Source organism: Chenopodium album, chromosome 12 (genome assembly GCF_948465745.1).
Source record: "Chenopodium album chromosome 12, dcCheAlbu1.1, whole genome shotgun sequence".
In the NCBI taxonomy this organism is placed as follows: Eukaryota; Viridiplantae; Streptophyta; class Magnoliopsida; order Caryophyllales; family Amaranthaceae; genus Chenopodium; species Chenopodium album.
This window is the reverse complement of record NC_137845.1, coordinates 11556550-11582234: the sequence shown is the minus strand read 5'-3', so window position 1 is coordinate 11582234 and position 25685 is coordinate 11556550. Positions and strand designations below refer to the sequence as shown.

The following is a 25685-nucleotide window of genomic DNA, read 5'->3' as shown; positions in this document are numbered from 1 at the left end:
TTTTTACAATTTTTTATATTTCCACTTATCTCACTATCTTTATATTTTATTAATTTCTCCAATTTTTTTCTAGAAAAGAAGCAAATATTTAAAGTATATTTCTATTAAAAATAACACCCCAACATTATTGAAAGTTGACACAAGTTCTCCGTGAGTCCATGACACAACACAACACGATTCCTATCAACTCCTAATCAAGTTAAAAACACTCCCCCTAGCGGTCTCATTGTCAAGTATCAAACCACCGAGCCTTTTATAAAGTCGTCTCGTCACTCCTCCACCTCTTCACATCACTTCTCTCTCTCTCTCTCTCTCTCTCTCCTCCAACAATGGGTCAAAACAGCAGTGGCCTCAACCGACAAGGCGGTCCTCCGGGCGACCGCAAATCCGACGGCGACAAAAAGGAGAAGAAATACGAGCCAGCAGCACCACCTGCGCGCGTCGGCCGAAAGCAGCGCAAGCAAAAAGGACCCGAAGCAGCAGCTCGTCTTCCCACTGTAACCCCATTAACGAAGTGCAAGCTCAGGCTTCTCAAGCTTGAAAGAATCAAGGATTATCTTTTAATGGAGGAAGAATTTGTTGCTAATCAAGAAAGGCTTAAACCCCAGGAAGAGAAAACTGAGGAAGATCGTTCTAAGGTTGATGATATTCGTGGGTCTCCCATGAGTGTTGGGAATTTAGAGGAGTTGATTGATGAGAATCATGCCATTGTCTCTTCTTCTGTTGGGCCTGAGTATTATGTTAGTATTTTATCGTTTGTTGATAAGGATCAATTGGAGCCTAGTTGTTCGATTTTGATGCATAATAAGGTATGTGGGTTTTTGAATTTTGTTTGTTTTTTATTGATTTGATTGATTGTTTCTTGGTAAGTTGATGGTGAATTGGAAATTTAGGATTAGGGTTTGGGGAATTTGGTTTGCTTAAGTGTTTAATTTAGGGTTTTGTGATTGGTGAATTACTTAATGGGAGCTTGTGAATAGAGAATTATGAATTAGGGTTTAGAGTGCAATTGGATTATGGTGTAATTCGACTTGATTATAATTGATGGTGTTGTATAATAACTACTCGTACTTGGTGGATTTGCATGATTTGGGAAAGTTTTGATTTTGGAATGATTGAATGTAAAATTATACTGATTTATAGCTTCTGAATAACTCGAGTATTAGATTTCTAATGTTTGGCTAGTTGGGAACTAACAGATGGTTCAGTGTGCACTTGCTTAGGCTTTTGTACCAAATCCTAGGATTTCATTTAGTATAACTCATGGAAGTGAGTTTGAGGTACCGTGAGCTTTACATTGTGAGAGTTGTATATGGGAAATTAAGGGAAATTGATTTTGGCACACCCTTTATTGACTTTGTCACACCCCTATGTGAGAAGAGCATAGAAAACTGTGCTCTCACATAGGGGTGTGCCAAAATCATCTCCCGAGATTAAGATATGTTATGCAATTGAAGAATGTTGTATGGATGTGAGCTAGCAGGAAATTGCAATTATCATATATGTTGAATTGTGGATTGCTGATTTGTTTGTTTTTGTAGAAAAATGCGCACAGTATATGATGTGTTTTTTTGTGAAGTGATCTTTGTTTGTGAAGAATGAGAAGGTTCTTTGCAAAGAGGATTTGTTGTTTGTGTATATCTTAGGGCTAGAGAAGTTCCTTATAGAAATGCTAGACTTTCGGGCAACGTCAAATCTTATGGTTCTGGAGATTTAGTAATTTAGGTCATGAACTCATGATAATCACAACTTGGGCCAAGCTTGTTACTTTGTTTTTTTTTTCCAAAAGGGCAAAAGTATGATAAAATTTTATGTTCAATTGATCACTTGTTCCTGTGTAAATTACTGTATACTGTGATTCGATATTAGATCTCTTGCGTTTAATATCAATATCATGGTGTATGAGAGTAATTTTGTACTGGTTCCTATCACATGATCTTTTGCAGACCTCTGGCTTTCATGAATTATAATAATCTTTCTTGTATGGAACAATTTCTCATGTTTGATGTTAACATCATTATCATGCTATGGAAGAATCAAAGCATACTTAATGTTGTTTCCAAAGCATCATTTTTTTTTTTTTTTTTTTTTTTTTTTTTTTTTTTTGAGGGATCCAAAGCATCATATAGTTCTGCACAAACTGATGGTTTTCCTGAAATTATTGCCTGCTCCTTAGAGATCTGATGTGGCCCCAAACTTTTTACATTTCCTAAATTTCAGGTCTTTTTATGTTTTCTGATCAGATAATGAACATAAAATAAATATATGTGAAAATTGCAGGTTCTTTCTGTTGTTGGTTTACTTCAAGATGAAGTTGATCCAATGGTGTCTGTAATGAAAGTTGAGAAGGCTCCATTAGAATCATATGCTGATATTGGTGGCTTAGATCCTCAGATACAAGAGATTAAAGAAGCAGTTGAGCTGCCGTTGACTCATCCTGAGCTCTATGAAGACATTGGTATTAGACCTCCTAAGGGAGTCATACTGTATGGAGAGCCTGGTACTGGCAAAACTCTACTTGCAAAGGTATCTATACTTACCTTTGGTTATTTCCATATCGTAATAATGGATATACATTTAAATATTGTGAGAAATTCCACTGCTTAATTGTCACCTGAGTAGAGTGTTATTCACTTTTTTGTGAAGTGGCACTGTGTATTCAATCACGCATCATTTCTTAGGCTTTTGCAGAATGAATTCCTAGCAGTTAGAAACTATTAATTAAGTTTGAGAGGTAATCTGCATCCCAAGATTGTATGATAGACTTAATGATGTTTCACTTGAATCACTTCACTTGCTACTTACATGTGAGAAGTCAGCAAGTGTAAGGGAGGTGGTAAAGGGTAGACCATTGGAAAATATAAATTAACATAACGAAAGGGAAAGCATTGTCCCTGAATGACAGCATGAGATTCACTAATTTCATGAGGGGAGGTGATCTTGGCATGAAAACCATGCAAACATCTTTGTTTGTTCTCTAATTTCATGGAAAGTTACAGGGTTTTGAATAACCATATCTCTTGGCTTGCTGTACTCCCACCACATTAAATTGTTTTCACATTAATATTATTATTTATACTAGCAAGTGACTAAGTGTCAATTAAATTCAGGCTGAGCTAGTAACAGTTTAGGTTACATGGAGACTGTCATAAGACAAGTTAAAAAAGGGTACATGGAGGGTGACTAACCTATGGTAACGGGGAGTAGGAGGAGAGGAGAATGGCGTTAGAGAAGAAAGCTAGATGAAAATTCTAGATTATGTGAATAAATCTATTTTTTGTTTTCCATTTATCAGTCAGCTTCTTCTTTCAAAGGATTTGAGTAGTTTTTGTTCCCTCATATGTTCCTTCTTTTATAGATGTTTTAAGATCTGATCTAGCCTAGGAAGTTCTCTATTGGAGGAAAAATGCTTTGCCTTTTATCACCAGCTTTGTGAGTAGAAGCAATGGCTTGCTCCTCTTGTTTCCTTGTCTAGTCACCTCCTATTCCCCTTCAAGTTGTGATAAACTCTTCTTTAGGACTCTAGGAGGCATAGTCAGTGAGGCTTGCTGTGCTGCCCAAGCACTTTGAAAGGTCTTGATGAAGAGTTTACGTTTAGGTGTGCAAACTGGTGCAGGTGGCTGCATAGCATGCGTTTGCTTCATGTCTGCGACCTGTTTACATAGAATCCCTTGATTTTAAGAATTGTGCGGATGCCTCTCACCTATGCTTGGCACCTAGTCTCAAAGACCCGTATAGCTTTACTGCACCATGAACTTTTACTAATGATGGTACTCATCCGTCAGACATGCTGTTGATTGGTGGCTGATTTAAGTAATTGGGAAGTACTCATATATGAATACCCAAATCATTCTGGGACTAAGGCTTTATTGTAGGAAGTATATGATCAGAAGTAGTTAACAGGACCCCTTCAGCATGCTCTATCCTTTGCCTATTATCTATAAGAGAAGTTGCTTTAAGTCTTCTTAATGCCTTTTTGTTTGGAACACAACACTGAGCCACAATTCCTCTTACTGTTTTACAAAGTATCCACTCTTGTATCAGTTGGGCAGTCATTTCTCTACACTTGCCTTATCTATTTATTTATTTTTTTTGTAGGACGAGTCTCAGTAATCTTTTTATGGGTTATTTGATTGTGGATGTCTCCACTGGATTCCAGAAGGGTAGGTGGAATCTATTGGGATGGGATTCTTGAGCTCTGATATTTTTAGTTTGATTCAATAGTTTAGAGGAACTTCATCAGCACTGCAGATTAGCTAAATATTTGATGTATGGAATATCACTTTAGCACATTTTTCTTATTGGATTTAATGTGTCACTAGTCACCCTTTATGATTATCTGCTATCTTTGGATTTATACATGTGTTGACCTTATGAATAGGAATTTTCTGTTTTTACCAATGACTGGGCTCCTAGTTACTTCTTAATGTGATATTGACCCATTCTTATTCACAGTCTTGCTTACTTCACTGTATCTATATGAGGATGCTTGAGGCATCATTGTAGAAGAGTACTTTTTAATATGATTAGCTTAGGGTATTGTTTTTGCACATGGTGTCCTACTGGTGTTAAGTATGTGAGTGCAGCTGTGCATCTTGCTTGACGTCTGGTATATTTTTGCTGATATAATTTATTAAATAACTTCCTTGCCTACTTCTTGTGGCATTTGCTTCAACCACTCGTCATTTCTTAGAATGTATATAGTTAGCGGGGAGGAGGGTTTCCCTAATGACAGTCATCGCTAACTCATGCCGTCTTTGAATTTCCTTAGGCAGTGGCAAATTCGACATCAGCTACTTTTCTACGTGTTGTTGGTAGTGAATTGATTCAGAAGTATCTTGGTGATGGTCCAAAATTAGTTAGGGAACTCTTCAGGGTAGCTGATGATCTTTCACCATCTATCGTTTTCATTGACGAAATCGATGCAGTTGGGACAAAGAGGTACATGTTGTGAACTTAAAAATGTTAATAATGTTTAGCTATGGAGATATGTTGTATATTGATTAGTTAACGATCTTCAGGTACGATGCCCATTCTGGTGGTGAGCGTGAAATTCAGAGGACCATGTTAGAACTTCTCAACCAGTTGGATGGTTTTGATTCAAGAGGAGATGTCAAAGTTATCCTTGCAACAAATAAAATTGAAAGCCTTGATCCAGCTTTACTTCGTCCTGGGCGAATAGATAGAAAAATTGAGTTTCCGCTTCCTGATATCAAAACCAGAAGAAGAATATTTACGGTACACTCATTTCTTATTCATTTATGTTAATCATTTCACGTATTTACAAATTTGTCTGTTCATACAATCTTCAATGTTGAAGTCTCATTAAATACTCTCTTTTGGCAGATTCACACCTCAAAAATGACACTGGCTGATGATGTCAACCTAGAAGAATTTGTTATGACCAAGGATGAGTTTTCTGGTGCTGATATAAAGGCCATTTGCACTGAGGCTGGGTTGCTTGCCTTGAGAGAGCGCCGTATGAAGGTTAGTTCTCCTGATTTTTAACCTTCGTTATGAACTTGAGGTATCTTTCAGTTTGAAGCTAAGTGACATCTGTGAATTGATGTTAAGGAGTAAAATATTTTTCTCATATTAATGGAATTGATTCTTAATTTGAATTACTACGTATAAGATTTATAACTATTGTGCTATGTACTTTGACTGAATAAAAATGATGATCCTATTGAATTTTGAAGTCCTGAAGCATTATTTTTGATGATAAGCATCATGTACAAATTTATTCTTGCTTGTGCTGTTTTGTACTCTTCACTTCAGCTTTTCACCTAGCTGTTTATTAACCAAACTGCACATTTGTTTTATAGCCTTTTGCATAAGAAATTACCCTAATACATTTGGCTTGATTTTGCTGTTCTGATAATCTATTGTTTTGTTATCTGGTGGCTCAAAAGGTTTTTTTTTTTTTTTTTTTTTTTTTTTTTTTTTTTTTCTAAAGATTTAATTTGATTGAAAAATATTTTGACTGAGCTTTGGGACATATGTGGTGTATCCAGGTTACACATACGGACTTCAAGAAGGCAAAAGAGAAGGTGATGTTCAAGAAGAAAGAAGGCGTGCCTGAAGGACTATATATGTGAAAAGCCTGCATCTGTTATCAACTAGAGCTATATAGAACTCGTGTTTTTCCCCTTTAGGCCCTGTATATTTTTTCTTTCAAGTTATGATTATGATTTTGTTTTGCACTTTTGTAGATGTAATGTTTGCATCTATCAATGCTTACTATGCTCCAGCATGTCTATAAAATGATTTGCATTTTCTGCGTTTCGAGTTTTTGCTAGATGGATTTTGGGATGGTGGCCATGGGTGCCCCTCCATAATCTGAAAGGATTCTTGTCCATCTAATGAACTCATGTTTCTACTTTTATTTGGCACAATTCTGAAATTAGTCTTGGAGACTAGAGCTTATACATAACTTTTGGTGTAGCTTTTAATGTTTTAACCAAGTCTGAAAAAATAAGTAGCCTTTTGAAGTAATGTTTGTTGAAGGTTCAAGATTAGTTGTAACAATCTTGATTAATTTTGCTTATTAATACAGTAATTGCTTTGCCAGAGATGTTTATTTGGCTGAGATTCGTTGCCGAATAGCCAAAAGAGTACGCTAGGAAACTCTGTATTCATGGCAACAAATGAGTAATCGACTAATTGTTGATCAAAGATCGTCGAATCAACAAAAATTCAAAATCAAGATTATCATAGCTAGAACAGAGGAAAGTATTTTTTTCTTTTTTTTTTTTTAGGAAAACGCAGCTATTTTGTTCCTGATGGTACATATACTTCGGGAGTATTATAGAAATTCCGCAAACTCATCAAACATATATTTTGACAACTAAAATATGAGTAATATCTACTCTAAAATCTCTAATGCTTCATGAATATGCTCATGAAGATAGAAATTCTTCAAGACATGAGACAAAAATCAATATCCTTCTCAAAATCAAATACTACTATTACCATAAGTCCATATTAAAAAAGTTTACAATGTAACATCGAGAAAAATACGAGTAATACATTGTGAAATGCAAATAGAATAATAATGTAGCATGTTAACAAGTGCTTAGCTGATAAAAGAGTTATTCCTACTTGTGCAAACAAGTTAGCAACATCAAAACTTATAAATAGCAACACTCATTGGAAGAACTTTCCTTCCAATCGAGGCTTGACTCAAATTTAATGAAAATTAGCCACAGTTTAATAGACTTTGAATTACTTACACTCCTAACCAAAAAAAAAAAAAAAAAAAAAAAAAAAAAAAAGAAAAAAAAATCTATTTTAATAAGGCTTTGGGTGAACTTTCACATTGTAAAAGGGGTTTGGTTTAAAATCGGCAGAACTCTCTCTGTAATAGTAAACCAGCAACACCATTATCAGCCATTTCTGAAGCTCTTGGTATATTTCTCTGATTCTCTCCTCTTTACAACTTTCGTAATTCTTTGCTTTCTATCATTCGTCGCCTTCATATTCTTGATTTCTTGAATGTCTATATTCTTGTATTCTACATTCTTTTTTCAATTTTCTGGGCTGCTGTCTCTTAAATTATACATAGGTTTAGATACTTTTTAACAATTTTATATATCCCTTTTCTTCAAATTTCAAGTATAATCAATATTTATCTGGGTGTTTTTATTTTTTTTAAGTTAATAATTCAAATTTAATTTGGGCTTTTCTGCTTTTTCATATTTTATCATGTGGGCATTCATCTTTTGTACTATAATTTGGTCAAGTATACCAAAAAATGTAATTTGAGTATGAATTATAATAAATAAATTTGGGGTTTGATCTTCTGTTTAATTGGTTTTCCCCCCTTTGTGATTTTGTTGTGATGGAATAGATTGCTATAATAATAGATTATGTCTTTGTCAAAATTTGTTTTTGTAGGAATTGTAAGGGAGAAAAATTGTAAAATTGGTAAAAATGATTGATGTTTGGTTTAGCAGCTGGTGTTTTAATTATTATGGAGTATTACTTGTACTTTTTTAGGGTAATCCTGCATTATGCCATATGTAATAATGGTTCTTGTTTGCATATAGCTAAAGCTTCTTCTTGCATAGCTAGCTTTAAGTCGCGGCCGAAAGAAGCATGGGTCCGCAGCAGTGTAAGGTCTGCAATGATGCAAAATCCAAATACAAATGTCCAGCATGTCTTGTACCATAGTAAGCAAACAAATGTTGTATCAACTGTTTAGGTTACAAGCTATTAGATATAACCTCCCTCCACCACATTTGTTGTCGATTTTTATAGTCATTGTTGATTGTATTACGGTGTAGTTTATATTCATTTTCTGCTGATGCTTAATTATTGTGTCTTCTAAATTGCAGTTGCTCCCTTGCTTGCTTCAAGAAGCATAAAGGTATGACTATTGTTTATGGAGATGTCCTCATTTATATACTCTGGAATTGACATTGTGTTTGGATAGCCATGGTGGAGTGAAGGGTAAGGGAGAAGGAGAGAGAAGGGATAGGAGAGAGGAAGGAGGAGGGAAAAAAGTGAATTAGTATTATCATTCCGAATCTTTCCAACTTCAGAAGGATTTGGTTATTAAAAGAAAAAGGAAATCGGGTTCCTCCATTTCTCTTCCCTTTCCTTGCCTCCATCTATGTCTAATTATCCATATTAATGAAAATGGAATCCTCACTTTCCTTTCCCTAAAATTTCCCGCATCCAAAAATTCTGTAAAAGTGAAACTATGTAATTTCAAGTTTGTTGAAGGTTCCTTTACAATATCTACAAGTTTGCTATTACTTTTTAGTTAGTTGAGAAATTGAGACAATGTTTTATTTTGACAAGTGTATGTTGTGATCAGAGCAAGAAAACTTTGTTAGGGTGAAAGGTATGCTTGATGATATAGCTATGCAGTCTTTGTTTGTTGTCAAGATGATGGCTGATATGTGCGTATTTTATATGGTCAGAAACTCCTTGTGCTTCTGCGAAGTCAGTGGTGTCTGATGAAAAACCAAGTAAGAACCTGTGTATCTTTGACTACACTGATATTGATTATTATTTTGGTGTACCTTAGTGCTTACTTCTGGTAATGATTGGTTTTTCAACTGTGCAGAAACACCTATCGAAACTCCATGTGCAGCTTCTAAAGCAGCAGTGTCCGATGAAGAACCAAGTACAAATCTTTATAAACTAAAAGATTATTTGATATTGATTGTTGTTTTAGCATGTCATGGTTATTACCTTTGGTAATGAATGATCTTTTTTTCATCTGTGCAGAAACATCGTATGCTATACCTGTATCCAGTGATAAATTACCAAGTAAGAAGCAGTAGTCTTATCAAGATCCTCTTGTTGTTCAGTCTATAATACGTAGTATATAGAATGATCTTACTTGAAGTGTGGTATAGTATGCCCTTCCTTTGGCGGCCTTTTTAAAAAAGTTTTCGCATATTGTAATTTTCGCTCTTTATTTGAAATTGGTTGAATATTGTTTTTAAAATACTCCGTAGGCTTGATAAAATGTACGGTTTTTTCAACATATACCCCTGAGTAATTTGTTAATTCACCATATACCCATGGAACTTTCTAAATTCACCATATACACCTGAGATTATCTAAAATATCACCAAATGCCCTTAATGACTAACAACGTTAACCTCCATTAGTCATTAAGGTAATTATACCACGTGGCAACCTGTTATTGGTTCTCTTTTAAATTATATTATTAATTAATTTTTTTTTTTTATAAATTATTAAAAAAAAACCCTACCACCCCTTAGCCTAGCCACCTCCCCGCCACCCAGCCAAGGCCCCCCCAGCCTGGCGGCACCAGCCGGGGAGTAGGTATTCTACCGCCAGCTTCGCCTACTGCCCCTTACATCACGCACCACACCAACCCACGCAACCAATCAGCCACCAACCTGCGACAACAACAACAAACAAAACAGCACACACCACCACGCATCTTCCAATTCCACAGCAAGCAACCACAATAACCTTCTCACACACCACCGTACAAATTAGCCACTCCGGCTTTCCCTTTGCAATGCCGCATCTTCAACAACAACAACAACAAGCAGTAGCAACCTATTTTGATTCACCAAACACCAATTTGCCATCAATTTCATTGATTCTGGGCTCTATTCGAGTAGTTTGGTATTAAAACAACCCTGAACTCCAATAGAAGACCCAAAGGGTTTCAGCGTGTTGTTTCGAGAGGAGAGGCCATTGAGTTTGCCGACGTAAGGGAGGGGGTTTGGGCGAGGGTGAGGGAGGAGCGATTTGGAGGTTTCAGGGATGGAGTTCGGGTTTTTTGTGGGGGTTTCGTAGGAGTTTGGGGTGGGGGGGTGGATTAAAGGGAAGGAGGAGGGGCGGCGTGGGGTTGGGGGAAGGAGCGGCGCCGGCAACGGGGGCGTAGCTAGGTGGCGGTAGTGGGGGCGAGGCCTGAGGTGGCTGGGATAAGGGGTGGTGGTTTTTTTTAAATAATTTTTTTAAAAAAATTTAATTAATTCATTAATTAAATAATTAATTCCATAATTTAAAAGAAAACCAATTAGAAATTGCCACGTGGCACATTTAACCCTTAATGACCGATGGAATCGACGTCCATTAGTCATTTGGGCATTTGGTGACATTGTTGTTAAACTCGAGGGGTATATGGTATAATTGAAAATTTTCATGAGTATATGGTGAATAAGCGAATTACTCAAGGGTATTTGGTGAAAGAACCGTAAATTGTATTACCCACATTTTTATTTAGTTGACACCCTTCTTTTATCATGTTTGCCAACGCACTATTTTAACGGTTAATATTTCTAATTCTCGACATTTTAAAATTATAAAAAGTGGATATTAATAAAATATACTTCTAGAAAATTCAAAAAAGATCCCACTTGATTATGTCTTATCGTAGCTATATAAATCACAAAAGATAGGTAAAGTTTAGTTTATGAATAGTGTAAAGGTCAAAATGTGTCAACTAAAAAAAATGGAGGAACTAAGGAGTATCAATATAAACAGAGAAAGCATTGGCACTCATGCCCAATTTATTTTCTTATGTTACATAACTGCATTATCATCCTGACATTGCTGTCAATGCTATATGAAGTGAAATTATGTACCATTGTACCTGAATTGTCGTTTAATATATGGCCTATTCATCTACTAATTTTTTTTTTTTTCTTTTGTGATTTTGACAAACAGTGATTCCTCAAACGCTTACAGAAAGACCACTCTTCATTGATGAACCATGTGAAGTCTTGGATAAAGCTAAATTGGAATCCATAGGTATGACTCATTAAGTAGACTAGAAAGGGATACTCATGCGTAGAACTTGTCTGAAGGTCTGATTGTTTTTGGAGATTGTCAAGTAATCCTTCAATTCCATTCCAAAATATTAGTCATTTAGCTAATTCGATATGATTATTAAGTCTGTGTCAAAAAGATATGATCTATTAAGTCGACAATACCAATACAACATTAAATGTCATTTCTATGTATTACGTTGGCATATAATCATGTTAATATATTTAACACAGCAGTCTGGGTTTGCAATTGAAAGCTTATGCTTTACATGTTTCAATCCTTACTAAGAGCATTATTAAGACTCAATAGATGAAATGACAATGCTGTCATTTCTATGTATTTGTCCTTAATTTACGTTGTCATTAACTGTTAATGGAGTGTTTTTTTTTTTTTTTTTTTTTTTTTTTTTTTTTTTTTTTTTTTTTTGTCATTATAAATGAGAGTTTGCCATTCACAAGAATGGTTTAGATCTTTCAAGTGTTGCTTATACTTTTTAGTTCTTCACTAGTAGCTCTCTCTCTGCAGATTGTTTCCACCACCATCTCACTATGTAAGAGCATTATAAAGATACAGCACTACTCTGTGATGATGTTGGTTACTTAGGTTTGAAATTTTCTTGAGGCATTTATTGAGATTACAATAGTTTTTTGAGCTCAAAAGCATTCAGAGTGTGTATCAGAACTAATAATTAATACAGTAAATCTTATCTGTCATCCATGAAGTAGGGTCTGAATCTTTTCCGTGCTGTCTAGTTATGCATATCATGCAGCTATCTTTCTGTGCATCATCCATCGTTAACCCAAAAGTCAGAAGTATTATTGAATCGGCATAGGACATTTTTCGTATCATGACTTTTGGGACTGGCAACTCAGGATTTATCGGAATTTTAGGCCTGTTAACACTTTTTTCCTCAATTTTTTCAGTGGCTTCTTCTGAAATTCGAGATGCTTTGAAGAGTGAAGACCTCCAAAAGCTCATCTGCAGCATAGATGATTCCCCAAATGCCTTGGAAGTAAGTGAATATTATATTTTCCTGAGGCAAAAAACCTTTTGCTATTTTCAAGAGTTAGGTATTACTATTTCAAGCACTGTATAATGGAATATGCTTATGCCTCACATCTCAATGATTTCAGGAGCTTGAAAAGATAATGGGTGTAGATGTGTTCCGCATATTTTCTGACAAGGTAATCTGATAGTGCTATTTCCCTAGTCTTCCTACTACTCCCTCCGTCCCCAATTATTTGCCCCAAACTAAAAAAATCACTTTATTAAGGCTTGGGCAAAAATGGTGCACATGGGTTGACACAAATATCAATGAGGAGAGAGATGGAGAGAGTGCAAGTGGAAAAACATGCCAAAAGTAGTGTGGAGCAATCTTTTAGGGACATCTAAAAAAGGCAAGTGGAGCAAACAATTGGAGACAGAGGGAGTATGACAGTAAGACTTGTCCATCCTACTTTTTAAGCCTCCCATTCGGCTGTGTCTAGGCTGAGGTTTTGTAGAAGGAAGCTCGTGGGCCATTTTGCCCTGAGTGAAGGGCCTGCCTTGGCCTGCTTCCATGCCTTTGTGACCATTTGAGTGAACTATGGTTAATATTGGTTGCTTTACTTGATTTGATTCACGAATTCTTCGTATTAAACTTCTCATACTCAATTGTCTTGTTTACAGGTATTGTCTGCAATGAATCCCTAGGAGAGTGTATAGCCACTATGTAAGTGCAATTTTTGGTGAGTTTCTCTGTAGCAACATCCAGTTTGAGCTGATGCAGAAAGATGTTATGTACTTGGTCAGACTATAACTGAATCAAGATGAACGAAGTAGAACAACAAAGTGACCACCTGGTTCCATTCCTCAAAGGGTCATCAGCGGAAACAGTATTTTCTTGTGAGTTCGAGAGTTGTGGTGTTCTGTATTTTTTATTAACAAGGTAATTGACTGGTTGGCTGACTATAAGATAAAACCTGTTGGCTAAAAAACGTCGTGACGCATTGGAAGTGTTTGTGAGGTTATGTAGAAGTTTACTGCCAAAGCACTATCAATAGATCTAACAAGTTGCCAAAAAGGTTGTGCATTTTGAAATCTTAATCCTAATCTAAACCTGTTGTCTGGTACTCATATAGTCATATTGGGGTATGTAGTACGAGTATGTAGTTAGCTAAGGCATGTTTTTTACTCGTATGACTTGTTTGGCGTATAAGTATAAATTTGATCGCGGAAAATATTTTAATAACAATTTACGTATAAAAAGGAAAAAAAAGAAAAAAATAGAAAAGAAGAAAGGGAGAGGTTCTTGTCATGAACAGACATAACCATAAACATTAGCTCAAGACTTATCTTGTATAACAGTGAACTCATCATGTTACATTTTTGTAACTCAAAAATTTCATATTAACATTGTTACATTACCATTATTGTTTTTACTGTCTGCCAAAATGCGGCTGTTGAGTTCGAGTATATGAATTATGTATTAACCTGGATAATAACTAGCTAATTGGTATATCAAGCAAGAAGGCACATACAGATTTTTGAAGGCAATTTTTCTCAATCTCTGCATATTCTGAGCTTTTGTTCTCTCTCTGTAATTCAACTCTATATTTGTTGTTTGGCATGTTGCAATGCAATCAGCAGAAAGCCCGTTTATCAATTTCTACCAACTGTAAGATATTTGCATTGTGTTGCACTGCACCAAACAAAATCACTAGCTGAACAAAAACAAAATTATCGATTTTTGTAGAGTAACATATACATGAGACTTTCTTCACTTGTTAGTTTTGTGTTTTTCGCGGAAGATTTGTGCTCTGATCGCTTGAGGCCAGAATTGAGGGGGGAAACAACTATAAGGCCTCATGTTACAAAATTTGCAGGCAATAGCCTTTGGCCGTTTCTCTAACCAAAAATATCAACCTGCTGCAACAGAAAATCATCTGTAAGTATTCTAAAACATTGAAAAACAAGAATTGGGAAACAGGTTGGTTCGATCAGATAGTTAAGCTTACGTCATTGATCATCATCAGCTTCACTTTTGCTTGTGCTTGGCCCAGGTTGGCCGTCGCTTTTGCTAGTGCTTGCTGGTTTGCTTGACCCAGGTTGGGAAACAGGTTGGTTCTGTCAACAAACCAAGATCTTTCATTAGCACAAGGCCAAACAAAGCATTACCAACATCTTCCAACATTAATACAATGTAACAAAAAATTTCAATACATGCAGAATTTTCAAACAGTTGAAGACACAACTGGTATCTTGACACTCTTATTCATGTCCAGCAAAACGTAGTTAAGACTGAAAAACACAAAATGTTGATGGTCTGTCATGTTCTTTAGCAAAGACATATTGGGTTGACATAGACGCTCACAAATATCCCCCCAAATATTACATATATTAGGCAGAGTTACCTGAGCTGCTTGCATCTGCATCTGCATTTGCATTTGCATCATCTGCATCTGTTGGAGAGCCATGTATTGTTGATACGGGTCAGCCACGTTAGGAAGTTGTGGCAGGCCGGGATTTTGAACAGGAACTGAGCTACGGACAGAATCTGCTTGAATGCTGGTTTGGTTTACAGAGAAATTGGAAGCAGGAGAAGAAGGCATACGAATGGGCGGGACAGTGAATCTTGGAGCAAATTGAGGCCCTGCTGCAGCTGCAGGAGAGCTTGGCAAGTTAGCAGCAGGCATATTGGGTGGAAATGGCATCATCGGGCGATTCATCCCCACATCCATTCCCATTCCCATTCCCATCCCCATTCCCATTCCCATTGGTGGCATGAATTGTTGCTGCATTCCAGGGTACATCATCGGAACCATGCCACATCCCGTTGACATCATCTGGTAAAAATTGATCAACTTCAGTCTCACTGATACAGGTATAAGTGTATCAAAAGGAGGAATAGAGGATTAGAGGGTGATACCTGAACTTGCATTTGCAGTGACTTTAAATATTCGATTGCCTCATCAAGCATTGAAGCTTTATCTGACTGTGTTCAAGGACGAAGAAAACTCTAGTCAAATGTTGTGTGTATTTGTGTATCAATTCGTTTAGCCTGTTTAATAGGCAATGAAAGATAAATGACGATAATGGTAATGATAATGTACTTACATGTAATTTTGTAAGGAACCACCAAAGTTCATGGTAATGTAACTCCATCTCCAAGGATCTGTCTTCTTTCATAACTTTCATTACCACTCAATAAATATGCCACCTCAAAGGCGGTAATGAAATTTATAAAGAAAAGCACAAACTCAGGGATAATGTTCCATTAACATAAACTTTGGACGAACTTTCCTTACAAAATTATTCATATTTTTTCATAACAATCACCATTTACAGATTTACTACTACCAACCAAACAAGCCATGTAAGTATATAGGAGTATCAGATTAAGTCTTTATACCTTGTTGCAGCGAGGAATGAGTTCTTGCAATGCCTTCATCTTCTCATTAATCCTATCTCGACGTCTCTGCAGTCCAACACTTGAATTATCAGAGAGGAAACTTCAAAAATACAGAATTTCTATTTTAAAAAAAAAAGGATTCTCACCCTCTCTGAGAGGTTGTGGACCTCTGCAGCACGAGATCTCTTCGAGCCATGGGAGCCACGGGAATGCTTCTTCTCATCGTCATCATCACCTTCAAGCTCTACATCCTTGTGTAAATTTAAATTTGCTGGTTAGTTTGTTGAAAACATAATATCATAATGTTCAAATATATCTTATGCAGCAAAAGAAATGGAACATGTTTTGTGTGACACAGTTTTTTTTTTTTTTTTTTTTTTTTTTTTTTTTTTTTTTTGTGGGGGGGGGGGTTTCTTTTCTTACTTTTTAAAAAGTTTGAGATTTTTTATTGGAATATAATAGTATCTGGACAATTAACTCATAAAAATATTTGTTTATATATTTTCCCTCAATAATGTTACCAACAACTAAATTTGTGACATAAAACCAAAGTGAAGGAAATTCCCAAACATGACTATCTATGCACTTGTTAAACACCCTAGTTTCATGAAGGAATCAATAAGGGTTCGTTTACATTGAACTGAGCTAAACTGAACTGATTGGAGCTGAGCTGAACTGAATAGAGCTTAAATGAATATTTTATGAGAGAAGGAAATTAGAAGTTGAGTTGAACTGAAGTGAATTAACTGAAATTAAGCTGAAGTGAACATGCTCTAAGTGTTATATAAGAAAAGCCTTTGGTTTGAGATTTCATTTAGCTTACTTATGCTTTCGACCTTACACCGAGATGCTAGACATGAAGGGTAAATGCACCTTAAGAGTTACGATACTTGGTAACAGATGTCACAAGAAATTATACTATCGATGTCCATATATCATATTATAGATACTAACTAGTTTAATTGGTTGACTCTTTCTACAACAAAAGCATTACTCAAATTTCAAATTATACGATCAACATGACTAATATTGTATTTTCAGACTGAAAAAGTACGCTATCTCATAAATAACCTTTAGAGTTTAGATAAGAGAGTGTGGAACTTCTTAGCAACCTTTACAATAATAAACATAAGCTTATTTATGTTTGTCCAGTACAGACTACAGAGTAATATCGAATGTTCAATTTTAGCTAAACAAATTAGCCTTCTAATGAATATGCCATGCTCTTTCACCCTACCAAGGCTAGTTTTTCTAAGATATATTGATTGAAATTTGACAGTATTTGTATGTTACATATAGCCATATAGGAAATAGTATTAAGAAGACAAAAGTCACACACACATGATATTGTCTAGTCTGAATTTTTCAACTTTGATTACTCGTAATTTTATGCAACAAAATGAAGATAACATAGCCTAGTATCTTCTTTATGAGTTTCACATAAAACGAATAATGGAGTTAGGATTCTTAGGAAAGAGCACCGTTTCTTATGTTAAGTTTTGGCTGCATTTTAATTTGTACATCACATGATCACAGTGATAATCGATCCTAACATCTCTTGAAATCAGGAGGGGAGCTGTAACCACTTGTGTTATTCCTCACTCTCTTACTAACATATATTTCGTAATAAATCACGTGAAATCTAATTAGCTACCCTTTAATGTCTATTTTTAAAATGTCAAATTTATTTTTACCAATTAGGCATTTATGCATACAAAATTAATAAAAACTTTTGAATACAACCGATCGGGATAACTTTGTTGAATTTTGAGTTACTTATACATTTTTTGAGTAATTTTATCAATAAAGCATAAATAACTTTTATTTATATCATGATAACTTATATATACTGAGTAATTTTCATTCATTAAACGATAACTTTTAATTATTTTAAAGTAACTTTGTAGTGGATGTATAATATTTTATTGTAAATCCGATTTTTTAAATATTTGTACGAGTATATACTTTGTTCGTTTTAGAACGTGTCTTAGAGATTGTAAAATAAGAGCAATGAGAAATTGTAGATATTTTACTATTAAAAAAAAAGTGTGAAAAAGAAAGAGGTATAGGATAGAGAATATATGCGGCAAGTCACACCCACATGGGCACATGAAATAGTAAGACCCATGCTACGACAGTGAAAGTGGGCCTTAACCACTTCCTCAACTCCAATCCATAAACAGAGACCACACGACAAATCTCACCCAAACTTTTATACTTGGCAATTACTAACCCCCTTAATTTGTTTACACATACTACCCCTTAATTTTGTATATCGTTAAATGAAGTAATTATCTAATCTCTATTTCTGATCAATGGATTATACTTCAATTTTCACTTTGGGATGAGATTTTAGGGACAAAGGGATTTATATAATGCTTCCTCTACTTTGAATAGTTTGACTTCTACATTTTATACATTAATATTGAATATATTTTCTTATACGGAGTAAATGTATATAAATAAAATTAACTACTTGTGTAATACTCTGTGTGTTGAATGGTCAAATATATACATTAACAATTACTCCGTATATCCGTAACAGTTGCAAATATTCAAGAACGGGAGTGAAAGCGCTATCTGTTCTACATGATTTGATAGCACCGCCGTAAAACTCACCACTCTCAGTACTCTTTATGACTCTCTACACATGGTACAATCAATGCTTGACATATCAGCAACACCCTTGACCAACTTCAACCACGTACACAACAAGAAGCAATAATTCTCTATGTAAAAAAGGCAAAAAGGCAACCCCAAAAACCCAATAATTAAAGTCTAAAAAGGGTAAGAACTACCAAGTCAAATTTTAACATAAAAAATCATCCAAATCTACAATAAATTATAATTCAGCGTACAAGACGAGACTTGGTCACAAGGTGAGTTGTCCACCAACTTCACCAAATTTTACTCAATAAAAGCATGTCAAATTGGAAAAATAAAAATTACATGCGAATAACATTCCTCTTTTTTTATTGTTTGATTTGTAAGGGTGAATTATTTATTATTTTCAATAACTTGAAAAAATATTCTATTAAAAAGAAAGAATATTACATTTATTCGGAAATTGATTTTAACACAACAAAAATTGATATAAGCTCCAAAAAGTAATTTTGGCACGTATAAAGGTGTATCAACATTTATTTTTCATCTGCCAAAATCATTTTCCCCTTTCAATCTCTCCTAGACTTATAGGAAAAACTTGTACATACTCCGAATAAACTATAATAAGACTATGGTTTAATACATCTAATGATTATAATACTTATTTTAATTTCTTTAATTTATTTTAATTGAAAATTAAAAATTTAATTTTATATGAACTTATCTTATTTTACAACAAAGCCCTTTTTATTTTTTACTTTTTTTTTTTAAAGAAACAAGGCTATCAAATTTAATATGAACTTATCTTATTTTACAACAATGTCTTAGTCTCAAAATCATTTGAGATCGGCTAATATGAATTGTTATAAGAAATTGTATGATATGAAGAAAAGGACATAACAAAATTACTCCCTCCATCCCTAAATTACATTCCTCTTTGGAAATTTACACGGGAATTAAGGAGGGAAGAATAAGACAAATAACAATAATTAGATAATGCAATGGAAAGTACAAAGATAGAATAGTTATTACTCATGATATGTCATCAATCCTTTGCTAAAAAAAAGAACCAATCACATGCTCCTAATTGAAAATTTTTAACTAATCACATTCATTGTAATTTGGCACAAGGATTATAAGTGAGATTAGGTAAGGATGAGTGAGAAAGCATTAAATATAAAACAGAAAAAGAGAGTTGATTTACTAAAAAAAACTTACCAAAAATAGAAAGGAGGAATGTAATTTTGGAATACCAAAAATAGAAAGGAGGAATGTAATTTAGGGAAGGAGGGAGTAGCATTTTAATGAACTTATTTATTTTATCTGAATTTATGTAATTTAATATTATTTTCAAAACTTATGTTGTTTGAACTTATACATTAAAAAAAAAAAAAAAAAAAAAAAAAAAAAAAAAAAAAAAAAATTAAGTAAGAGGAGACAAACCAGTAATATTTTCTTCAAACAAAAAAAAAAACAAACCAGTAATATAGAGTAGTCTTATACACTATTACTCAATTATTAATCATACTCCTTTTGTTGTTTTTATTTTACATTTTTATTATTGAATTGTTTTTTTTTTTTTTTTTAATATTTCCTTTGATAATGTTTTATTTATTACCTTCGTTAATTATTATGTACTCTATAACTTTAAAATTTTTATATCTCATAAATTTACCCCAAAATTACACATTATAATTAACGAGGTAGTAATTTATTTTTGGAAGATGAATGTTCAAAAATAATAGGAGTCGCGAAAAGGTATCAATGCACCAAAATAAACTAGACAACAAAAGAGGACCCATATTCAATGCAGATAATACACTGAACCTATCTTAAATACTTGCACGACATAGTTAGTTGTGTTATCTTCTTTAATTTTTTAGCTATATTATTGCATGATTTTTTGTTCCATCATATTCTTTACATTATTAATCTTCCTATACAAGTAATGTAACTTTCTAAGAAAAGTTAGTCATAATTGTATAGTTAACCAAAGAAGTGAAGAACCCAAACACCAAATTCTCATATGTATACAGTGTAAAAGTCAAATTATGTAATTACTATAGATACAACGAAAAATAAATCCGTTAATAAGCTTATATACTAATATAAAATTAGAAAAATGTTATACATAAGAGTTACGTTATTAATTAACACGTCCAACCAACTAATCTAATTAACATGCAGATATTATCGACAAACCAATAATCATAGAAAATTTAACACATCCTATATGCCAAAATGAAGAAGGTAATTAACAAACTCACTTGATCAATGGCCGTAGTAGAAGGGGTCAAAGATTCATCATTTTCTCTTCGCTTTCTCTTTCGATCCTCCGCTTCATTCTTAATCCCTTGATCCCTCGCATCTTCAGCGGCGGCCTTAGAAGGGCCGCCGCTATACCCACCAGACGACGACGACACCGTCACCTCCCCACTCCCTCCACCCTTATCCAACACAAAATCTCCACCACTACCAATCCCGCCACCGCTAGGAAAAGCAGATGATACTTCCCCTAAACTCTTCATTGTCACCAAAGCCGGTGTCGTATTCGAGTCCACCACGGTTAACTCCGGCCTCAAACTCGACGACGCCTCGGGATCTTTCCCGCGCATTCTTGAAAACATTTGAAAATTCTTAGTCGGTTTCGGGGGTGGAGGTACAGGCGGTGGCTTCACTACTACCGCTACAGCCGCAGGAGGCCGAACAGCTTCGGCCTCCTGCGGCTGTTGACGCACTACGGTAGTAGCTACCGCTGGAAGTTGAGTTGGAGTTGTCTGATTATTATCACCTAACAGATCACTATACAAGTCCTCTAACGGGTAGTGAAGCCACGTTGCCATCTCATCTTCGGCCATGTATAACTGTTGTTGCTGCTGTTGCTGTTGCTGTTGCTGCTGATACTGCGATTGTGTTTGTTGCGGCGTACTAGACGATTGCGGTTTTCGTTGGTTTGGAGGTTGCGCAACAACTTGACCATCTTGCCATAACAACTCCAGAATCTCGTCTTCAGCCCTGTTCACAATAAGTGACACCCGTTTAAAATTATACTATTAACGTGACTATTAATTCAATCACTTAATCCGAGCAAAATAAAAAAATAAAAAAGCTCGGGAAAAGTTTTGTACTTGTTGTGATGGGTGACCGTAGATGATGTAGAAATCAGGTGTTGGTCGTCTTCCATTTCGAAATCCGGAACATAATAGCTCATCATGTAAGTATTATTCTTACTCTACTAGTAACTTTTCTTTTATATGGCTCACAAAAATTTACTTTATTTTGAAACTGCAACAAGAATAAAATAAAATTATTAAGAAAAAAAAAAAAAAAAAACTGTACTACTAGTAGAGAAAAATAACATTAAATTTCGAGAAAATTGAAGAAGGTACTAGAAGAAAAGTGGTACTAGTACCTTGTAAAATCACCGGCATATATATATAAATATAATTTTACACTAGAAAACAATAAAGTATAAAAATTCGCCGACTAAGTAAAATTAATCGACGAATTTTCAGAGAAAAAAAAAATTATCCCCTTTTTAGTTTTTTGTACAAACGACAAATAAAATGGAGTAATAAATTAACAGAGGTGGGCAATGAGGTAAGCTAAATAGGGAATAATAATTTTTTTTAAAAAAAAATGGAATTGGAAGGTTTTTTGTTTTTGTTTTTTTTTTTTTTGGTTGTTGAATTATTTTGGTATATTTGGGGATAGAAATGAGGAGGAATAAAAAAAATTGTGATTAGTTTTGTGGGTTATTTGAGCGGTGGGTGGGGGAAACTTGAGAAGAAGATAAGATTTTCTTTGTACAAAGTTAGTACATTTTTGTGTGTGTTTTTATACTCTGAACATTGTCTCTTCGAATAGGAAAAAGTTTAAATGGGAAACACGTTCTTTGCTTGATACACTGACGAAAGAGTTTTTATACCTTCGTTCTATAAATATCACGTTTGTCTTTTTGGTAGTTTTAATTACAATTATTGTAACCATTCTGTTTAGCATAAGTTTAGTACTCTGTCTTTGTTTCTGTAAGATGTACCTGAGGAGAAGATTGAGAAGCTTAATTCTCGCTGATTAGAGATGATCATAGGCCATGCTGGGCTTTGCCTAAAAATCGGCCCATTTTGAGCCAAAAACCGTTCTCCAATGTCAAGCTGGGCTAGGTCGGGCTAAAAAAAAAAGCCCAAACCTACCTTTTTTGAGAGCGGCTAGGTTTGATCACCTTTATCACCGACGTGTTAGGAAAAAGGTTTTGATATATAATTTTCAAAAATATAATGCTATATGTAATCTTTAGGCTAGAGGTGATTAAAAAATCAAGCTGGGTCGAGCCTTAACATCAAATCTCATGCCCAAATTTGCAATAAGTGGTTGGCTTGTCGGGCCAAAGCAGGTTTTTTCAAGCATTTTCGAGACGTGTTCAGGTTTTCTTTAACTAAAAAGTGTATTTTGGTTTGCCCAAACCAACCCTTTTTTCAGGCTGGGCTAGCGGTCCAATCCATGTTAGATCACCTTTACCTTAGGGCTACAAATACGCAAATTTTTAGCTGGTCCCTCATTTTAAAAATGAACATTTAATATAATAAAAATGAACATTTCTTGATACATGATATTTATTTTTACAAAGTTAGATGTTCATTTTCATACTATCAGATGTTCATTCTTATAATATTAATGTTTGCAATTTAATATAACAAAAATGAACATTTTCTTGCTATAGAATATTAAATCTTACAAAATTAGATGTTCATTTTCATACAATCTGATGTTCATTCTTATAATATTAATGTTCACAATTTTAGCAATTTATGTTCATAATTATACCGACTCTGATTGACTGACTCTGTCACTTAATATATTAAAGTATTCCCACTTTCGATCCCCATTTCCCAACACAATAAGCCCAACAACACCCATACAATCCATTAAATTAAATGTGAAGAAAACCCCACCAATTTTTTGTCATTGTCTTCCAACAAATCTACCACCATTTTCTCTCTCCAAACCTTCAAATTCATCCGAAAAATGGTGGCAGCAGTACGAGCCACATCCTCCGCCATATCACGAGTAGGGGTGTAAATGAGATGATATGTTCGTGAACTACTCACGAACAAGCTTGGTCAAAACTCGTTTGTTAAGTTAACAAACAAGCTTGAACAAAAAATTTAAGCTCGTAAAATAGATGAACAAAGCTCGAACAACAGCATGTTCGACTCGGTAATGTTCATAAACAGCTCGTTTAAGTCCATTTGTAAGTTTTTACATGCCCAATTAAAACTCGAACAATTTATATATATTTTATTCATACATACTAATTATTTCATCATGTAAAGGCATGAAAACTCCGTCATTATCTTTTTCTATAGAAAGAATATAAACATCTTATATAAAATTACATGGATGTGTTAAAATTTGAAAGAAACCATTTTTTTTAATGAAAAATTAGGGTTCGTTTATTTAATCAAGCACGATTTAAACCCGTTCAAGCTCGAAGTTAAACTCGAAATGCAAACGAATACGTTTGTGAACAAAGCTCGAACAAGCCAAATTCTTAACGAGCCCAGCTCGAACAAGATTTTTACAAGCTCGTTCAAGCTCGAGATGGTTCGAACACGAATTTTTTCTTATCAGGCTTAGTTCGAACAGACTAAAACTCGGCTTGACTTGGATCATTTGCAGCCCTAATCACGAGCAGTACCTCCAGAACTCCGCCATTGATGGGCGGAGCTCGGTGTCATTGTCATCGACGTGGTGAGGTCATGTGGATCCGGCACGTAAAGACCCTATTCTTGGTTTCACCGAAGCTTTCTTGGCAAATCCTTCTCCTAACAAAGTTAATGCTTATTTATACGAATAAACATAATACTACATGAAAATGAATATTTATTTTACAAGAATGAACATCATAGTGCATGAAATTGAACATTTAATTATTGAGAAATACAAAATTATTGTAAAATATATTCTGCTTGAAAAACGTTCATTTTTGTTATAGTAAATATTCATTTTTGAACGAGGGACCATGAATATGTACCTGGTCTCGAGAGCAGCCTTCAACAACTGCTACAGATAAGCAATTAATATCTTTCCTTATTTGGTATAAGTTTAGAAATGCATGACAAAATCATACGTATGTTAACGTATGAATATATTTAATTAATACTTTCCTCTTTTAAATTGTTATACACATGTTTTTTTTATTTAAAAAAAAAAAAAAAAAAAAAAAAAAAAAAAAAAAACCAAATAAACTAATGTTCAATTGGATCAGACTTTGATTAGGCTACTTCTAATTACTAATTGGGGTGATAGAAACCATACAAAATTAGTCTAAGGAGGATATGGGAATGAGAACATAAAAATAAGTGATCCTTTTTTCTTCTCTTTCAATTATAAACTTATAACTACTCATTTTGTAATCATGTATTAGTATAGGTATATGATCGATAATAACCTAATGACCTTGTTCTTTTGACCTTCTGGGTAAGGCAGAGCATATTTTAGCAGATTTCAGCAGAATATGGCAAATTTCAGCTAAGCAGAGCAGAATAGCTCAAAAAAACAAGGTCTAAGTATGATAATATACAACCGTATACATAAACCTAATTATATTGCATAACTCCATATTTTACCTGGAAACAAATCTTAGCTGATCCTAAATTTTTAATATTCGACATTTTGAATTGAATATTCGATTTTGGCCTGGCCTGGCCAGCCCTACTTTGCTAGTTTATATTACAAATGAAACTTTTGAATACTGATAATAGAATAGTAGTGGGCAACAAGTTGTGCAAATAGGGAAAGAGACGAATGAAGTAGGATTTGACGACTTCTATTGGATGCTATTTTGGTTTGTGGTTAATGCTGTGGTCACATTACTCGTCACTATTGCCAAATGATAAGTACTACTACTCTAATAGTGTAGTAGTGTACTAGTGTACTACTACGCCGGAATTTCACTCTACTTAAAATCTTGGGACTGTAGTATTGTATTAATTGTGTGCACATTTTTGACTTTGCTACTTCATATATAGGGCCAGTTCTGATTGAATGAATTGAACTGAATTTATTGGAGCTGAATTAAACTGAACTGAACTGAATATTTTATGTGAGAATAAAATTAAAAACTGAACTGAATTTATTAAAGCTGAACTGAACTGAACTGAAAATAATCCGAAGAAAATAGTCCCCTTATAAGAGTCAACTACTCACTATTTTTGTCATATGTCATCAACAAATTTCTTTTTTTGAAACCATCATCACCAAAATTTCTTGGTATGGGTAGTATTTTACTTTATCTAATGAGTTCTCTTTAATACAATTATCTAATTAATGTCACAAACTAATCACTTTATTAACCAATAAAAACAAGTTTAAACTAGAGTCATTTTATAAATATCGACAATTTAACATCAGTTTTAAGTGTTTT

At 34.3% G+C, this 25685-nt stretch overlaps 3 protein-coding genes across 6 annotated transcripts; 2 read left to right on the top strand and 1 right to left on the bottom strand.

Moving 5' to 3' along the window:
• Positions 1–271: 271 nt before the first annotated feature.
• On the top strand, positions 272–6285 carry LOC145570330 (26S proteasome regulatory subunit 4 homolog A-like). Its single transcript, XM_081629373.1, has 6 exons — positions 272–809; positions 2281–2526; positions 4772–4941; positions 5022–5238; positions 5347–5487; positions 6015–6285. Exons 1-6 carry the CDS (start codon positions 330–332, stop codon positions 6096–6098), a joined length of 1338 nt encoding a protein of 445 aa, XP_081485499.1. The 5' UTR covers positions 272–329; the 3' UTR covers positions 6099–6285.
• A 998-nt stretch (positions 6286–7283) lies between these two features.
• On the top strand, positions 7284–13380 carry LOC145570329 (uncharacterized). 3 transcript variants are annotated; one of them, XR_014096451.1, is made up of 11 exons: positions 7284–7407; positions 8049–8171; positions 8337–8368; positions 8928–8975; positions 9074–9133; positions 9238–9279; positions 11164–11247; positions 12189–12277; positions 12399–12449; positions 12539–12702; positions 12934–13380. XR_014096451.1 is itself a non-coding variant. In XM_081629371.1 (10 exons), the coding sequence occupies exons 2-10, from the start codon at positions 8098–8100 to the stop codon at positions 12955–12957; spliced, it is 504 nt and encodes a 167-aa protein (XP_081485497.1). In that variant the 5' UTR covers positions 7284–7407; positions 8049–8097; the 3' UTR covers positions 12958–13380. The 3 variants fall into 3 exon arrangements, 1 of the variants encoding a protein (XP_081485497.1); XR_014096452.1 differs by having other exon boundaries at positions 7330–7407; positions 8070–8171; XM_081629371.1 differs by lacking the exon at positions 12539–12702.
• Positions 13381–13539: 159 nt separating this feature from the next.
• On the bottom strand, positions 13540–22088 carry LOC145570327 (transcription factor PIF1-like). 2 transcript variants are annotated; one of them, XM_081629370.1, is made up of 9 exons: positions 21672–22088; positions 21388–21544; positions 20527–21274; positions 15802–15906; positions 15656–15721; positions 15173–15238; positions 14658–15089; positions 14262–14370; positions 13540–14169 (listed from the first exon to the last, which is right to left on the bottom strand). In XM_081629370.1, the coding sequence occupies exons 2-8, from the start codon at positions 21471–21473 to the stop codon at positions 14263–14265; spliced, it is 1611 nt and encodes a 536-aa protein (XP_081485496.1). In that variant the 5' UTR covers positions 21474–21544; positions 21672–22088; the 3' UTR covers positions 13540–14169; position 14262. The 2 variants fall into 2 exon arrangements, with proteins under 2 accessions (XP_081485496.1, XP_081485495.1); XM_081629369.1 differs by having other exon boundaries at positions 13541–14172.
• Between the last annotated feature and the right edge of the window lie 3597 nt (positions 22089–25685).

Coding starts and splice junctions, on each gene's coding strand:
- LOC145570330 (XM_081629373.1), top strand. CDS start 330: ATGGGTCAAAACAGCAGTGGCCTCAACCGACAAGGCGGTCCTCCGGGC. Junction 810..2,280: donor CGATTTTGATGCATAATAAG/GTATGTGGGTTT, acceptor TGAAAATTGCAG/GTTCTTTCTGTTGTTGGTTT. Junction 4,942..5,021: donor GATGCAGTTGGGACAAAGAG/GTACATGTTGTG, acceptor AACGATCTTCAG/GTACGATGCCCATTCTGGTG.
- LOC145570327 (XM_081629370.1), bottom strand. CDS start 21,473: ATGATGAGCTATTATGTTCCGGATTTCGAAATGGAAGACGACCAACAC. Junction 21,275..21,387: donor ACGGTCACCCATCACAACAA/GTACAAAACTTT, acceptor TATTGTGAACAG/GGCTGAAGACGAGATTCTGG. Junction 15,907..20,526: donor CTACTACGGCCATTGATCAA/GTGAGTTTGTTA, acceptor AATTTACACAAG/GATGTAGAGCTTGAAGGTGA.
- LOC145570329 (XM_081629371.1), top strand. CDS start 8,098: ATGGGTCCGCAGCAGTGTAAGGTCTGCAATGATGCAAAATCCAAATAC. Junction 9,134..9,237: donor AGTGTCCGATGAAGAACCAA/GTACAAATCTTT, acceptor TCATCTGTGCAG/AAACATCGTATGCTATACCT. Junction 11,248..12,188: donor AGCTAAATTGGAATCCATAG/GTATGACTCATT, acceptor CAATTTTTTCAG/TGGCTTCTTCTGAAATTCGA.